General features: G+C 39.7%; 2 protein-coding genes across 2 annotated transcripts; one reads left to right on the top strand and one right to left on the bottom strand.

Annotated features, from left to right (window-relative positions):
* The first annotated feature begins 3,066 nt into the window (after nt 1–3,066).
* On the top strand, nt 3,067–14,155 carry LOC127779196 (E3 ubiquitin protein ligase RIN2-like). Its single transcript, XM_052305921.1, has 12 exons — nt 3,067–3,501; nt 4,865–4,942; nt 5,787–5,873; nt 5,951–6,072; nt 7,623–7,719; nt 7,940–8,045; nt 8,600–8,757; nt 8,846–8,983; nt 9,069–9,136; nt 9,818–10,024; nt 13,326–13,686; nt 13,774–14,155. Exons 1-12 carry the CDS (start codon nt 3,271–3,273, stop codon nt 13,831–13,833), a joined length of 1,713 nt encoding a protein of 570 aa, XP_052161881.1. The 5' UTR covers nt 3,067–3,270; the 3' UTR covers nt 13,834–14,155.
* Nucleotides 14,156–16,127: 1,972 nt separating this feature from the next.
* On the bottom strand, nt 16,128–17,688 carry LOC127779845 (actin-depolymerizing factor 9). The gene is made up of 3 exons (XM_052306762.1): nt 17,526–17,688; nt 17,125–17,390; nt 16,128–16,658 (listed from the first exon to the last, which is right to left on the bottom strand). The coding sequence occupies exons 1-3, from the start codon at nt 17,526–17,528 to the stop codon at nt 16,508–16,510; spliced, it is 420 nt and encodes a 139-aa protein (XP_052162722.1). The 5' UTR covers nt 17,529–17,688; the 3' UTR covers nt 16,128–16,507.
* Nucleotides 17,689–18,170: the final 482 nt, after the last annotated feature.

The following is an 18,170-nucleotide window of genomic DNA, read 5'->3' as shown; positions in this document are numbered from 1 at the left end:
AAAAGACCATATTCAACAAAGAATAAAACTTCCATTCTCTTAGGTGGTGTTTGAATCTCCTGAAGATGAAGATGAAGATGAAGATTAAGTGTTTCATGCAAAACAATGTTGTAATAAAGTGTGATTAATTGAGTTTTAATTATTACAAACTTGAAAAATACATTAATCTGATATTTTAGAGTAACTTTCATATAGAAAATTTTCACACAAAACACACCGTTTAGCAGTTTGAAAAGCGTGCCACGTCCAAAATTTAATCCTCTCTTTAGATAGGGTTAGGGTTAAGGAATAAGCACACTTCCATCCTCATAGTCTAATCAAACTATTGAGGAATAATTAGTGGTCAAGAAAAAAACGAATGTGTCCTAGTCAATGTTGGCAGTCTAGTGGCAGTACTACTGGAGTATTTGAAAACGAAGCGAGTAGTATAATTTTAATTTTTTAGCCGTGCATCTTTTTTTTTTCTCCCTCCATTTCTGCAAAGTCAATAATGCCTCTCGCTGTGTCCACAAACGGATAAGAGGGGTAGGGGTGGAAAAAAAGCTCGGACTCGTGAGCTCAGCTCGGGCTTGTCTCGAGCTTGGTTGGCTTGGCTCGGCTCGTAAGTCAAACGAGCCAAGCCCAAGCCGCCTTTTCAGCTTGTTGCTAAAATGAGCCGAGCCAAGCTAGCTTGCGAGCCGCTTGTTTTGGCTCGCGAGCCTTGGGCATCGTGTGTTTATATCGATTATTTTACTTTATATGGTATTATTATTTGTCAACTTTAAATTTATCATTAAAATTTTGAAGAATTAAATATATAAACTTATTTAAATTTTACATGTTGATGATTTATTTTTACTTTTTTTAATATTTACAAAATATATATGAAGAGTCGTTTCAATAGGAAGGCTTGCAAGCCAGCTCGAGCTGGCTCGAGCTAGGAAATGAGTCGAGCCGAGCTCAAGTTTTAACTTGTTTTCCTAACCAAGCCGAGCCAAGCCAAATCTACTTTGTTGCGAGCTCGGCTCGGCTTGTTTCCACCCCTAAAGAGGGGCGGCGTGGAATTAGCAAGCCGAGGGAAAAAAAAAGAAGATTTTTTTTTTATTTTAGCCCTCTTCTGATCGTCTCGTCTCGCGTGGCGGCGAACGGCTGACCCGGGCGACCTCGCCGCGCCGCACCGACCGGGCCGGGTCGGGGTCGCGTCGCGCGGTCACTCGCTCGTGGCGCGGCTTGCTGCTCTGCGCGTCACCTACCGAGCTCTCGCTTTTCCGGTACTCACCGACGCACGGGACCCACCTGCCTTGGCGCGCCAACCGCCCCACGCCCCCTCTCTCGCTCTCGCTGCTGGTGGTGTGCGCAGGCAGGCGTCGCACGCGGCCCGTACCCCGTAGTAGTACTAATTTTTTCAATCTCTTCCAGAACCTCCCGTTTTGCACAAACGCACCTACCTTCGCAGCATATTGCAATATTCCGTGGATGAACCATTTTTTCTTTTCTTTTTCTTTTGTGTGTGCACCACATCCTTTTTCGAAATACTAGCTAAATGTTTATGCTTTACTATGGATAAAAGAACTATATCATACTACTATCAAATACAAGTAAAACTATATAATTCATGAAATATGTTACTACCTTATCTTTTATAGGGAAACATTCACTTGATTTCATATGTGATTGTCCACGATATTTCTCTATTTTTAATATTAAATCTTTGAATGAGTAATTTGCAAAATTTACGATAGGATAAATGGGTTGGCGGGTTCACTGTCACCACCGCTATCTTTTTGCAATAAATTTCTTCGCTATTATAACTGAAAAAGGATTATTACAATATTAATGTAGAGAGATAAAAAATATATATTTTAGCCCCCAACAATCGCAGGGAGGAGATATGTGCACAGTAAATGGTAATAACAGTTAAATGGAGAAGGTTTGTAAGTTTGACAGGGAAATTTAGAGAAATACAATAGTTGCTAGAAATCCAACTTCTATATTCATAGGAAATATATACATTTAAGTATGCGTGTATTGTCATATTTAAACAATTTTATGGTTCGTTTCAGATTATTGAAATGGATTATTTACTCTAAGCTTTGGAAAATACACTCAAAGGACGCATATTTGTTAAGTTTGTTTCTTAAAGTATTCAATTTATTCATATAATTAAGTATATAATCAGTAGCAGTAATCTGCCTAATAATCCAAATCAAACATAGCTCAAGTCCAAACTCTACAGCTTTGAGTTTTCTCTAGGCTGGAGCAATACCAAACATGTCAATAGATAGATAAAGATATGTTCGATTGATGATTAACATTGCCAAACCTCATATTACATAAGGTGAAGCTTTAGGCAAAGTGTTGCAAAAAATTGTGTCTTTGAAATAGGCCGATGAAAAATATAGCTACCCATAACAATGGCATCAACTAAACAACTGCAAAACAACCACCTAAAGTTGGGATTTGGCAAGTTGAAGGCATCATCCAACCATAACATAGTTCTCCCTCCGAAAAGAAATAATACTAACATCATACTAACTCCATCCTAAAATATAATAACTTTTAGCTATGAATCTAGACATGCACTTGTCCAAGTTCATAGCTAAAAGTTATTACTCCCTCCATCCCAATATATAGAAATATAGTATCAGATTTGATATTTTAAAATACTACGAATCTAATCATGTTTCATGTTTATATTCGTAGTACTATAAAATGTATAATGCACTTTTAGTAACTTTTAGCTACGAATCTATACATGCACTTTGTCTAAATTTATAGCTAAAATTTATTACTCCGTTCATTCCAATATATAGAAACTAGCATCAGACGAATATGATCAGAGGTTTCCTGTTCATATTCATAGTACTATAAAATATCTAATCTGGTATATGGCTTTCACATTTGGGACAAAGAGAGAGTACTAATCTATTTTAGGAAAGAAACAATATTACAGATAACCCTTAGGACTGAAACGCACAATTCTCCCGTATTAAACCCGTCAAATATCTAGACTTTAATTAACATAATTAATTCCAATCTATCCATCCCGTCGTCAATAATTTTGTCCCCCTGGCTCCCCCCCACCTTCCTCTTCCTCCCCTCCCTCCCCCCTTTTCTCACGGCGTCGCGGCCCCCCCGAAATAAAGCCGTCGTCGACACCTCCCCCGAGCCGCAAGCAACCCCGCGATTCCCCCGCATCGCCGGCGAATCGGCGGCGGCGACGACGAGGACGACGAGGAGGCCATAGGGTTGTGGAGGAGGGGGGGGGGACCTGTCTCCGATGCGCGGCGCATGGCGGCGGTGAACAGCCTCTACGTCGCCGCGGCATCCACCGCGGCCAGCGCCGCGGCGCTGCAGTGGTGGGCGGGGTCCCTCCTCGACGGGGATGCCGACGCGGCGGGCGGGGGAGGAGGAGGAGGAGGAGGGGACTGGCTCGGCACGGTGCTGGGCTCGCACGTGACCGTCGCGCTCCTGGCGAATCTGGCGGCGCACGTGTTCCTCGTCCTCATCCTCTCCCTCAAGGTGAGCGATCGGTCGAGCGGGAATGGGATGGGGGTTGGGATTGTTGCTGCTCAGGGCCACGCGGTCATTCGCTTAGATTGTGCTGTTTGGGGAAAAAAAACTTTTGTCGGTTGACCACTTGTCAGTAATAATAATATAAGCAATAATAATATATGCAAGCTGATAGTTGGGAAGATGGAGGTGTTTTTTCTGCCCAAATTTGTTGGTTTAATTTGCGTGCTGAAGATATGTTTGATGTTTAGGTAGAAATAAACTTAATTTGTTTAGTTAGAATGGACGTGTTTTCCTTCATTAAATCAGCTAATGACATTTTGTTTCCATGTTGTTTTTGGAATCATCAAGTGTGTGAGATAATGGAGTGATTTAGTAGGAATATTGTGCTTTAGCTGATTGCGAAGAACCACATGTTCTCAGGAGTTGCATTTCAGTTGAGTAGATGCTTATCTAAACTATGGTAGTTGGAACATATGGGGAAGTAGCAATGCCAATAGCAACTATACAACAACATGCTTGAATACAGGCTTGAACACCGCGATTCTGAAGTCTGAACTGGATATTTGTACGTAGTATTTTTGTTGCTCGATGCTAGAGGATTTCTGTTATGTGGTATTTTTGTTGCTCGATGCTAGAGGATTTCTGTTACGTTAAGCGGTTCTGAAATCTGAACTGGATATTTGTATGTGGTACTTTTGTTGTTCAATGCTAGAGGATTTCTGTTACGTCTCTGAATGGCTGTTATATGGCTTTGATAGAGCAAGAGCTAAGCTGACAGTGTGTGACTTGGTTCATTGCGATTTCCTTCTAGACTCATTTTTGTGCATGTGGTTTAATATTCATGTAAGAACTTGTATTGATACATCCACTTCTTGATTCATGTCGTAAACTGGCTGTACTTAATTATTTTTACTTCCATAGGAATCTTTAAAAGGAGCATTAGAGTTTGACCCAATTTTGTAGTTCAATCAAAGCATTTTGTCTGTTGGAAAAGCTCGTCCTCCATGTATGCATACAGTTTGCATTGCAAACATGATAACTATGTTATATAAAAACACTATTTCATAGAGGAAGCTAAACTTCTAGTCTGCTATCCTAGTTTAGATTCTTAGTGACTTATATATGAGAGAAAGGATGGTTCATACTATTACAAAGCCAGGTGTCCAGGTGACCTTTTTGAAGGCACAAGGCAGGGCATTGTTCTTCCTCCATTGTTCCAATCCATGATTTAGCGGAAACCATTTTACCTGAGCATCCAGATTTCTTTCAATGATTTTCAGTAAAGAGGATGTTGCAGCTTAGCTTATATTTAACGTATGCATATCATATTAGCAATAGTGGCGTTAATGTTGTTTTTTCTTTTATGCAGACACTATTTTTTGTTCAATTAACCTCTTCTGAGACTAGAAAGGTGTTGGAACACATCATTAACTATGTGCTTTACAAGGTAAGCGCTCTATCCATCTCTCTCTCTGTGTGCGCATGCGCTCCCCTTTTCTCCTGACTTTCTACTGATAAGCTCGTAGTCTTCAACACAAGAGACTTGCTCTAAAATGATGTTTGCAATATATGCTTTAGTGAATTTAAAGCAGCTTGATAGTGAGTTCTTTTAAATTAGATAATATGCAGTCTTACACTTTGTTCAATAACTATCAGCCATAATACATGTACAATCTAATTTAGATCTAATCCTATCTCCTTGAGAATCTTAGCACAAGTCCAATACGTGGATACTCTGATCTTTCATAGATATAAGGGTTTTTGGAGGGATGTGACGCATCCTAGTACTACGAATCTAGACATGGAGCCTGTCCAGATTCGTAGTACTAGGATGTGTCACATCCCCCCAAAAACCCTTATATTTTGGGACGGAGGGAGTAGAAGTTTCCATGCCCTTTTGTAGAAGTGAAGACTACGATTTACAAGTTGGAAAAGTAAACTGGGAGATTTGATCGTATACCCTCCTTTAAATCAAAAGTTGAGGATTTATCCTCCTATGCCATTGACATGTGGGGTCATCAACCTAACTTGTGGGCCAGGAGGGTACATCCTCAATTTCAATCTTAAGGCCATGTTCGGTTAATCCCCAGGAGGGAGGAATTGGAGGGGATTTATTCCACACCTATTGTGGTGTGGAATTATTCCACCTCAAACCCCTCCAATCCCCTTCAACCCTTTCCAAACCGAACAAGCCCTAAGGGAGGATGTATGATCAATTTACAGTTATTTATTTATGTTCTTGTTGTTGCCTGCCATGTGAAGAAATGCCAATGATCTCTCTCGTATTCCAGGGAACTTTTCTCCCACTGGTTGTGCCTCCTAATTCTCAACAAATAATCCTTTGGTCAAGTTGGTTGGGCCTTCTTTGTTCCCTGAAGGTAATGTTTTAGAACTTCAAGTCTTCAACTAGTTAAGATTATACCCTTACATTAACTAAAATTTCTCGTACATCCAGATGTTTCAATCATTGGCTAGAGAACGCCTTGAACAGCTCAATGCTTCACCATCAGCGACTCCATCAAAATATTTTCGTGTATATTCTGCACTATTGCTGGTTCTATCGGCTGATGTACTATGGTAATATTCCCTGGTTAGTCTGCATTTTACTGTTTTTTGTTTAGAAATATTATTTACACATACTTTTTTCTTTGCTTTGGTGTTGGGTACACTTAAATTTATTTTGATTGTGTAGATGTCAGAGATGCATGATGTCACTTACTCACTTCCAACATGAAATTATTGTCCCTTACAATTTCTTGCAACTTGCAACTTCTGTTATAAACTTACTCTGTCCGGTCAAATTATTTGTCATTTAGAGATGCACTTGATAGTGCAGTGGCAAGGGGTGTGTGGTTTCAACCCTAAGATCCCTTGTTCAATCCCCAACACGCTCACAATTTCTTCTTAAAAAAAGTTTGGAGGGACATCTCTCACTCCAAATCTCGTTTATTTGGTCCTGCAACGGCTTGGCTACTCTAGCTTTCCAACCCAGGATACTGCTAGGTTTGCCAATTGGTGGTCAAGAACAGTAAGGGGTTTACCTGATAATGAGAAGGAAGGGCTAAACTCTTTAGGGCCCCTTTGAATTGGAGGAAAAACATAGAAATTTTGGAGGATTTCAATCCTATAGGAAAATTTCCTATGAAGCCCTTTGAAACAAAGGATTGAATCATATCCAATCCTTTAAAATTCCTATGGAATGGACAATCCTATAGAGATTTTGGAGGAAATTTAGCAAGAGCTTCAACCTCTTGGTAACTTTCTTTGAGTCTATCTCTCTCATCCAATTCCTGCGTTTTTCCAGCGGTTCAATCAAATGGTCATTCCTGTGTTTTTCCTACGTTTTGCAATCCTCTGTTTTACACTTACATTCCTATCAGAATCCTACGTTTTTCCTGTTCCTAGGTTTTCTCAATCCTGCAATCCTATCAGAATCCTACGTTAATCATCTTGGTTGCTTGGGAAATTTGGAAGCACAGGAACAATTGTGTTTTTAATGGTGCCACCCCATGCTTGGTTGATGTCCTCCAAGCCATCGCTAATGAGGGTGCTCTTTGGTGCCTAGCAGGAGCTGCTAGGCTTCGTGATCTGTTTACTAGGGCTGTGCTGCTAATGCACTAGTTTGTTTTACTTCCTTTGGGTGTGTGGTGTTCTATTGTACCCTTGGTGGCGGGTGTCGGAGTCTTTCTCTAACACCGTCCACCTTTTCTCCTTTTTCTTAATGAAATGATATGCAGATCTCCTGTGTGTTCTAAAAAATATATTTGTCATTTAGGACAAGATTTGGTCAAACTTTTAAAATTCTGACCATCAATAATTTCTTAAATGCTTAGTTTAAAAAAGAAAACAAATGATATACATAGATTTGCCTCAAAAAGTACTTTATAATATCATGAACTTATTAGACTTTATAAATTTATTCACATAAAATTGTATTCGGAATTTTAAAAGTTTGTCCAAATCTGGTCCTAAAACGACAAATATTTTTGACCGGAGGCAGTATAATGGAATGAGTTGTATTGATGCTTGAGTTTACCACATTTCCTTTTGTTATGGTGTCCTTGACACAACTGTAGCATGTAATACTTTTAAAAGCTCACACTTAATTGATTGTCTATCTTCTCCAGGATAAAGCTTTGTGTTGGGTTCTGCAAGTCGTGTAATTCTCAACTATTTTGGCTTATGTTTTTTGAGCCACTTAGTATTGGCTTTGAGACACTGCAGGTACTTCAACCCAGATTGTGGGAAGTTTCTCCTCCTTATCTTTTCTTAATTTATAACGATCTTGCATTATCAAAGAAATCTGCATTGCATTTAATGTTCAAAGGAGGTGGTGCTTATAAATGCCAACTAGAGATGTTAAAAATATTATGAGCATTTACCTGCATGCAGTTATTACTTCTGAATATCTTCAACCTTTTCTCACATAGTATTTTCCTAGCAGTCAATCATGGTGCATGGATTTCAGTTGTTTGACATATGGCAACGACATCAAATGGACAGTGGCGTGGACTATCTTGATTTCCAAAAAACTTATAAGCAAGCAGCAGGTGATAAGCGTGTCTTCGCTGCTCAGAGACTCATTTAATTCAGTTTACTAAACCTTCTAGGGCTGAGCATGCAGGATAATGCTGTATGAGTTTCGTGGTTAACCAGTTATTACTAACCTAGACAAGAATGCAAACACCAGATTCAGTGAATGAAAAAAAAAATCCTAGAACGCATACAGTAAACTATTTTATCTTTCACTGGTAACATATCTATGAATATTTAGATTGGTCACAAAGAAAAAACATGTATATTGATCTCAATAATCGGTTTTATATAAATTGCTGATCTTTTTTTTCCAAGGCCATGCCAATGGTAAAAAACAGAACCTTTTTTTTTTCCTGACAGGCCGGAGTATATAACAGAGGTTTCATTCACTCATCTGACATTTGTTATGTTGGTCTGGTCTGTTTGTAATACTGTAAATTTTGCTCTATGATCTGTTGGAACATTAATTTAGTTCAGGTTGAGCAGTCCATGTCTCATTTCTTGTACACGCGTCTCTTGAATTATCTCAACTTTACCACCAGGGTCCAATCATGCTTTGTAACTGCAGGATCTTTTTCTGAGTGGAGAGGCAGACTAGTCAGAAATTTTGGTTTTGTCATTGACTTGATAAGCTTATTGATGTCACTTGGTCATTACTCAATGATCTTCTGGCTCCGTGGTATGGCGTTTCATCTGGTTGACGCTGTTCTCCTATTGAACTTGCGCGTGAGTGTGACATTCACTTGTTAACTTCAATAAACTTTAAATAAATATGTATGATGTACTGACTGGAATTCTTTGAAAATGTTTGCAGGCTCTTATAGCTTCATTTTGGAAGCGGATAAAAACTTATGCCAAGTTACGAAAGGCACTTAGTTCACTCGACGGAGCACTTCCAGATGCTACATATGATGAAATCTGTGCATACGACGATGAGTGTGCCATCTGTAGGGTAAACAATTTCTAGATTTTCACAGGATCTGTAGTGTTTTGAGTGCTTGTGTATCTGATTTTCTTTTGAAATCTGCAACTCCTAGGGACCAATGGCTCGAGCTAAAAAGTTATCCTGCAACCATCTATTTCATCTAGCTTGCTTGCGATCATGGTACGCGATGAGTTCCTTTTACTATTTTGCAATTGATGGTCTGTGGTTCAATTTTATTATAGCTCATAATGTCCTACCAAAAAAAAAAAACTTTAAGTAGATTCATTTTCATTTTCTGGAAATTGTGCTCCCACTATTTGCGTAAGGACTGCAGGCTGTAGTTATGAACATACTCCATATGCCGTCATAACTGTCCATTTGATCTTATGCATTCCAAATTTACTTATTAAAATATGGGACCAACATTCCTATTTTACGGTTGACTTAAATTTTTCTGTCATGGAATCTCTGCATAAGGAAAATTGATATTGCTGAGCATGGTGGATGGTCCTTCTGTTAACCTTAGCAAATTATTAGTCAGATTCTCACAAATATCTTTGACGAGATTGAAGCTTGCCAGCAAGCTGATGTGAAGAAGTTGCAGTTGTTAGTCATTAGTAACAGATCATAGTATTACTTGTATTTCAGCTTAGACTGTTGTTCAGCTCCCTTTGTTGCTCTTTCGTACAACTGTACTGACCTCTGCTTCTCACTTAGTACAAAAATATGCAACACTTCTACACCCACAAAAGTAGATATGCTTAGCAATTGTGTATAGCTTCACGTCTTACCATCAAATGTGACCACATCAAATTGCATTCTATGTTTGATTTTTCCCTTAAGTATTGTTGCTATGTGTAGGTTGGACCAAGGATTAATGGATGGTTACTCATGTCCAACTTGTCGAAGACCTCTCTTTCTGTCATCTCAAGGTCACACAAGATCTACAGCAGAGGTAGGAAACGTCCAGTTAATTGCAGAACAACTTAATGCGGGGTTGAATCAGCAGAGGGTTCCTGGTCATGAACATCCTATTGAACATCAGAATCCTGCAGATGCTGTTTGGAGGTGTGTATAACAAACTTGGAATGATCTATTTTCTTATTCTTCACATTGTTCATCATATTCATGTTATAACAATGTCTTGTCAAATTATTGATGTGATTTGGGGTAAATTCAATGAACCTATTCATGTCTTGTCAAAACTTCAAAACTATCACAAACCTACACCTTTAAGGACCCATCTTACGATAGTTTTTGTGCTCGATTTTATGAAATCACTACATCCCATCAGTCCCACATATCAGCTAACAATGTGGATCCACAAGTCAGCCTGACAGCCTCCCATCATTTGTTACTCAATGCTAGCTGGATAGCCAGTTGCAACCTTCAGGCAGGCCTAGCTATATATAGAGAGAGATGATATGGAAGAGAAGGCAGCTAATGTGGAAATCAGCAGTGCAAAGACTAATGGGAGCTTAGAGGAGCAAAAACAGCAGGTGCCTCGGAGGAGGCTACTCTGCAGTTTGTGCCAATGAAGAAACAACCAACTGCATCTGTTGCTTACTCAGAGTGAGTATGCCACTCTATGACCTCTTCGTTTACCAGTTTCTTGCCTCCTCACCAGCATGCTCTATGTGTTCCATAAGCGCTTCCTGCATGTGTTTCTACATCAACAAGAGTACGGGAATGAACAAAAAATATGAGAAAAGAAAAGGTTAACTTTTGCTGTTTAGAAAACCCCTGTACATTGGAGCCATCATTGATTCCTGAGGTGCTGGATCAAACTTTCTCAGAAATTTTATCTTTGAACATCCTATTGTAATGCCTTTTGTCCAGCATCCGAGCTAATTCCACTACATTCTTGGTGATCAGTTGTTGTATGGTAGATTGAACTTGACATAATTGTAGAGTTCCTCCCAACTATCTCATTTCAACTGCCAATTCATTAATTTACAACTGCCTAAGCAAATATAATTTATCACAAAAGCCGCCCGATTTACCCTGGTAGCTGTTGGAACGATGGAGTATGTAGAGATAATATGATCAGGATCTTGGACTGTTCCTGGCACTGGTTGTGGGCTGTGGCACTTGGCAAGGATGATCCTTGGTGGTATGCGTGGGCAATGCCAACAAGTGTTATCTCGCAGCTTATAAGTCTTAGGGAGGGTGGTGATCTCACACAGGGTAAAGAAGCGAGAGGCTATCTTTCTGCTGCAGTGCCAAATTGCTTACCAGATTACTGTAGTGTAGGTGGTGGCTGTCGTGGCAAAGACAGTGTAGCAGAGATCATGTCCAATTGTCCCTGTCGCTGTTTACCGTGAATCCCTTGTGTGTGCCATAGGCTGATGTGCACGAACACCTTCCACCTCACCCCTAGCGGTCGACTCCATTATGCGTGCTAGATCTGAATTGAGCACACATCCTGCTCAGACAAGGAGGAAGATATGCCCTTTTCGGAGATAGAAGGAAGAGGAAGATATGCTCTTTTTGCTGAAAGAAGGAAGATGATGATGGCTTGTAGAACAGCACAATAGAGTGCACTCACAGGAGGGAAAATCCTAAATTTGTCATTCCTTTCATTCTTCGCCAACATGGCCACATTCATAGCACTATCACTTCTATGTGAAGTTCTCAGGAAACATCATTGTCCCCTTCTCATATCTGGCTACCATTGCCTCACCTAAGCACCATATCTCTGCAGCTCATTTGTCACAAAACATATTTTTCCCAGCCCATATTCATCTGCCGTGACCGTGAACATAACCAAGATCAGCATTGTGCTACCATGTTGATGCTCCACTCATGCATGTCTTCCCTATTCTTCGCCCCTGGTGTTCATTGTCACAACTTAAGCTCATTTTATAAAGTGATTGGGCAAATGTCTGACATTATATCGTTATTTGAAACTAGGCCTTGATAGACTACCTCAGTTATTTGAGTGTATGAATGGTATAGTTTGAGGGCATTTTTAATTTCCTGTTCTCTTTCAAGTTACTACCCTCGCAAAGATTTTGTTATCCTTATGGCATGCACATTTTCTATCTAGATACTGTGATAATCTTTAATCCGATGAAGCTATTGTTTGTTGTAATGTATCACTTAATGGTGGTCCTAGTTTGTGGTTCAATTGAAGTTTTAAATGGGTATGAAAGCGAGTTTACCAGGCCTAGTTGATCTAAAGAAAAAGGAAGAATAATAGCCATAGTTTCATTTCCTAATGGACTTTATCTTTGTTCATAATGATGAACCAAAGTCTTTCAATGCATCTTTTGGAATCTTATTCATTCTAGGTGAAACTAAGTAGGTTTAGTATGTCAAACTGATGGTGCTCACCTGCCTATTACCATCATTATTTTGAATATTTTGTTCCAGTCAGATTGATTTATACTGGCAGTTTTAGCATATTTTTAGGATTGAATCTTGATTGAAAATTGAAATTGTAACCTGGTAGTAGTAAAGACTTACCAAAGGAAACATAATTTTGAAAACTTGGCAAAGAAGGGATCCCCAAAGATGACTAAAACTCATGCTCACTCAAAATTACCAGAAGATATATGTTTTATCTTCCTATTAATCACCTATACAACAAAATGCTGATCCTGTGTGCAAATACATATCCAATACATGGATGTGGTGGGATACAACTTACAAGGGGATATGGTATCGGGTATTGTTGATTTGTTTAATTTCCAAAATAATTTGAATAAGTAATGATATTTTCCTGGTACTTTTGTACCTTTGATATAGTGTGCGTTTAGCTCCTGTTCTCGCTCCCCCAACTTCCTGACCATCAAAAACGCATTATCTCCTGGCCGCTTGCTACCAGCTCTTCCATATTGCAACTATGCAAGGGAGAATTCTACCTTGATTCGTGGCAGTGAGGCAGAAGAGGTAGGTCGAGGATAGAGAGCAGGGGGGCAGGGGGAGTGGGGAGAGTAATTGTGAGGGTAGAGAAACCTAGATGGAGAAAGAGGTGAAGCTGCTACTGTCTTGCATACACATGGAGTCAGAGATAAGGGGCTAAGTTTTATAGAGCACATCTGTGCAGGTTTGGTTGGTTGGGCTGGAAAGGGCCGAAAGAGACGCATACACTCATGCGTGCAGGTGGGTTGGATGGGTCAAACTGGTCCATCTCTCGTCTATTCCTTTTATTTCTTATGGTTGCCTGATGGCTCTTCTGTGCCTACTTGTATCGTATATGCAGTATGACTTATCTCTCAGATGCTATTATAATTTAGCACACATACACTTGCTATATCAGTGAATCCTCGTTTTTGGAAATTGTTTGTTGATCACCATAACCCTATAGTTGTACTGCTATGCATACGATTCTGCAGCACTGATGCATAGGTGTTGGGTGGTGCAGAGGTGCTGGTCTTGATTCTAGCTGGGCACCACCATGGTCGAGCCCTGGGATGGACAATCCCAGTTCTTCCAGCGCGGTGACATCAGTGGGGCTTAGTGGAGTTCAGATGATGATGAGGCAGTTGACTTCAGTGACTGATAATTATGGGCATCCAGATGCCACCTGGAGTCTATGGCCTGAGCCAGTTGCAGGATCTTCAGTTGTTCCATCCTCTTCCTCGAGGCCTGATGGTGCTTCAGCTGCTGGCTTGCGGTTCCGAGGCACTGCAAGACCCGCGAATGGTAGCATGTCGGAGGTTCTCTCCATGGTAGATAGAGTACGAGAAGTTTTACCCCATATCCCTGACGAGCTAATTATTGAGGTACACTTCTATTTCCTCTCAACTCTAGTTTTAGCTATTACCTTACGCACTGGTATGCACTGATGTTTTTTCTTCACCAATTTGTAGGATCTGATGAGAACAAATAATATAAACGCTACTGTAAATAATCTTCTGCTGATGCAATAAAAGATAAACCAGCAATACAACATATAAGCACGATGTTTACCGGCTATAAGTTCATATATGAAAGGATGTATAGTTAAGTTAAAGACGAACCTGGGTGTCCAAGCACCTCTTGGTTCTTGTAATAAGTGTTTTTTTTAGTTTATTTCTTCCCAATGTACTAAAATGCCCCGGCTTTGTATAGTAATCACAGCTGTATAATATTATGCTCAATATGGCGTAGGATAGCATGTGTAGAAGATGTTATCATCCAAATAAAAGTGTGTTTGTCATCCCAATAAAATTATTTGTCGATGAGAGCCACTGAATAGTGAAAACGTCTAAACGTGTGCTGCTGTTCTTGTGTGTCTCCTTCATTGGATATGAAACGCTGACAGCTGTTTGATGGACATCTGATAAACTGTCTTTAATCTTCGTTTTCTACCTCCTAGTGTTTTTTTTTTTGGTAATATGTTACTGGTTTTGTAAATTGCATAATATCTCCTTAATATCGGAGTCTGCCAGATATGTTGCATGGTTTCTTCCCCTTTTTTTTTTTTTGGTATGAAACTGATGCGTGTTGATCTTGATTAAAACAAGATTGATATCATATTGTTGAAGTGTTTTCAACTGTCTGGAGTCTCATCATACATTCATGCGTAACCGTGTCCACAGTTAGGCACCAAATGCAAGAAAGATTGATATGTTCTTCTGTCCTGAACCAAGGCCTGATATATGCTAAAATAGGAACCACACCGGGGCACTACATTTTTAAGAATTACACAGTACACTACTCGCACTTAATTAACTTAGACTATTATACTTACAATCATCAGTCAGAATCGAACTAATAGAACCTGGAAAAATAGAAAGCCAGGTGGTAAAACTACTCGAAGACTCTCCTTGAGCTAATCTGTGACCCTTGCGCTTTCGAAATAACTCAGCTTTATCTTCAGGTCTTGGGCCAAAGTCCTACAAATCAATCTGTTAACTTTCCTCTAAGCATCCCTTCTCCGGATTTGCTATAAATCTTTCGACAGATTTTTTAGTTACACATCTGTCGATTCTCTGGCTGTAGGATTTGTGTCAAGATTCGTGCGTAGGATTTGTGTCAAGATTCGTGCTGTACAGTACAGGTGGGTCGATTTTCTGGCCGTAGGATTTGTGTCAAGATTCGTGCTGTACAGAGGATTTGCCAGTTGGGAAAATATAAAATAGATGCCCACATGTGAGATCGATCTCGCGGCCTGCGCTTCCCGCTAGAACCACTACAACCAACCGAGCAAGCATGCAATGCTGGAAAGTAGTTCCCTCAAAAGAATATATATACAATAAATATTGATTAGAGTTACAACGATAAACTTACATCGTAACTATTATGTAATTCCAGAAATTACAGTGTAACTTTATATAATTAAAGTGTAACTATTATAAAATTATAGTGTAACTATTATGTAATTATACTGTAGTTAATATGACTACAATGTAACTGCATGTAACTTTTTAAGTAGATGTATTAGTAATATTTATTCATTCATCTCGGGTTTTTTCTAGACAATCAAAATGAAGGGATGTCTTGGCTTTTTTTTTTCTTCACCGAGCAATCCGTTAGAACGATTAACTAGTAAAGTCGTTCACTCGGCAACGTGTCATACGGATAGACGTTGAAAAATCTGAGTGAGATGGATGACAAAAATCATTCGAATGTTTGCTAGACACTTCCACCATTCTCGGTCACTTCCAAAGAATCAGTCTCAATAATTAGTTTAGATACTCCTAACTCCCTTACATTATTAGTCGCTCTGCGATAAGGTAGAATTTTCGCCATGGTAGCATCCTAATCCTTAGATGATATTGTTAAGGTGTTTGTTCTAAAGATGAAGATGAAGATGTAGATTAAGTGTTTCACGCAAAACGAGGTGGTAATAACGTGTGATTAACTGAGTTTTAATTATTACAAACTTGAAAAATAGATTAATCTGATATTTTAGAACAACTTTCATATAAAAAGTTTTTGCACGGAGCATACCGTTTAACAGTTTGAAAAGCGCGCCACTTTAATCCGAAATTTAATCCACCTTTTCAGGTCATTCGAATGGGGCAGAAAATCTCCGCGGTCATTTCGCAAGACTACCACCGCTGCTCCAAACTAGTGTGCCATTACAAAAACGCCCCATCGGTATTCGCCTTCACCCAACCAATCTAAAAGTAAAGAACTAGCCGTGCACCTAATGTTTGGACACAGTAAATTCCATTATGCACACACAACTCATAACACGTAATAAGAGAATATGTTGTTTCTATTATACATGAATAGAAAAAGTGTATTCTTGTTGCCAACAAATTGCATCAATACAACTTACAAATTACAAAAATGAAAAGTTGAAGATATAAGCAGAAGAAAAATAGAATGAAATGAAGAAATTATATATAATAGGATAATAATACTTGGACGACATCAATGTCGTATAATAACGTATAAATAGTCGATCAAAACGGTATATATATATGTATGTGTTTTTTTTTGCGAGGATCAAAACATACGTAGGGTAAATTTAAGCGGACATAAACCCCATAATTGATGATATATTAACCCATGGGCATATATATATGCATGGATCTGGGGTTGAATAAGGCGATCGACGTTGGGAATGAATTAATTAATCTGGTGGTGTTGGATGATGAAATGATATGATCATCAGTGAGCTCTGGCTCTGATGATGTCGAGGCTCATCTCGCTGGGGTCTGTGGCCTGAATCTCGCACTGGATTCCGTCCAGCTCCCTCCTGAACCTGTCCTTGGAGCTCGCGTACAGCATCTTGCTCCTTGTCCTCGCCGTGTCAGGCGACCTACACATACATGCATGGCACTTTCTGTGATCTTTACTGGTATAACAGAAATGATACCTCATCGAAATGAAATTGAACTTAGCCACGCATATTAATTTCGATGGTATAGCTATATAGGGGAATGAATTCTAAAACTCTCTGTCGTTCTTTTCTTGCATCATGTCCCTTTTAGTAATGAAAAATTTAGTAAAAAAAGTTATCAAGATAGATTATTATATACACAAATATACTATTCAAATTCAACCTTTACGATTTGTAAAAAGCAAAAAAATTAAACTCTAGCTAAGATGCGTGTATTCAGTCATATTTGTTTTTCTTTTGCACCTTGTTGAAGTCAGGTTCAAATTAATGATATATCACATATTAATATATTTTATTAATATTTTAATTTTTTTTAACTATTTAGATGTGAGAAATGAGAGGACGTCCCCTCAAAAGATTAGGATATATTTTTAAGTACCCATACCAGGAGAAGAAGAAGATCTTGCTCTTCTGGCAGTTCTCGTCGGTGACGAAGTCGAGGTCGTAGACGGCGTAGCGGCACTCGTCGGCGGGGAGGGTGGCGGCGAAGTCCTCGTAGCCCTCGGCGGTCTGCCCGAGCCTCTCCACCTTGATCTCCATGGCCTTGTCGTCGATCTTGAACACGATGAACCTGAACCCCCTCCTCGCCTTCAGCTCCTGGAACTTGAACTTGCACTCGTCGTTCACCGCCAGCCCTGACGCAGAATTCGCCTGCCATTCTCAAATCAAATCACTCTATTAATTGCAATTCATCATTGACCATGCAAGAAACTGAAATTGCAATTGTGCTTAATTTGTAGCGAGAGAGAGAGAGAGAGAGAGAGAAAGAAAGAGGAGATCGATCACCATTGGTGCTCCTGCGAGTGAGTTCTTCTTCTTCTTCTTCCTCCTTTGCGCGGTAATGCGAATGGAGGGAGAGGTTGGAGGGGAGAGGATGGCAATGGTAGGCAAGCTAGCTAGGAAGCTTTTGCTAGGGATCGGAGGAGGAGCGGACAATGCGCTGCGTTTCGCGAGAGGAACGCGGCGAGGAGAGATAATTTAAGGCGATTGCAGTTGCAGAGATTGATATGATGCCATGCACGTCCTCCTCTCTGTGTGTGCGTGTGTGTGTGGTGAAGGGAAAATATGGAGGTAATGGTTGACTTGGTCCCTTGATTCCTCTCTTTCTCTTTGTTTATGTTTAGGCCTTGGCCTTGGCCTGCCAGCCCTAAAGACATGTTCCCCACACCTTCTCCTGCATGCAATGCAAGCATGGCCATGGCCATGGCTGCCTCTCACAAAGATAATCATGGAGGTGAGATCGATCAAATAGTTGGTTGCAACTTACATGATCAGATGATGATGATGATATAGTTTGCATTATTACATATCCAATTGTTTTCTACCTTGAATAAACTTTGAAGGCGTTTTTTTAAAGAAGAGAGCTTTTTATAAATGTATACCTGTTGATTTATTCCCACATCGGATATTGATGGTTGACGCCTTGACGGG

Source organism: Oryza glaberrima, chromosome 7 (assembly GCF_000147395.1).
Source record: "Oryza glaberrima chromosome 7, OglaRS2, whole genome shotgun sequence".
NCBI lineage: Eukaryota > Viridiplantae > Streptophyta > Magnoliopsida > Poales > Poaceae > Oryza > Oryza glaberrima.
The sequence above is the reverse complement of the archived record's forward strand: the minus strand, read 5'-3'. Positions and strand labels throughout refer to the sequence as shown.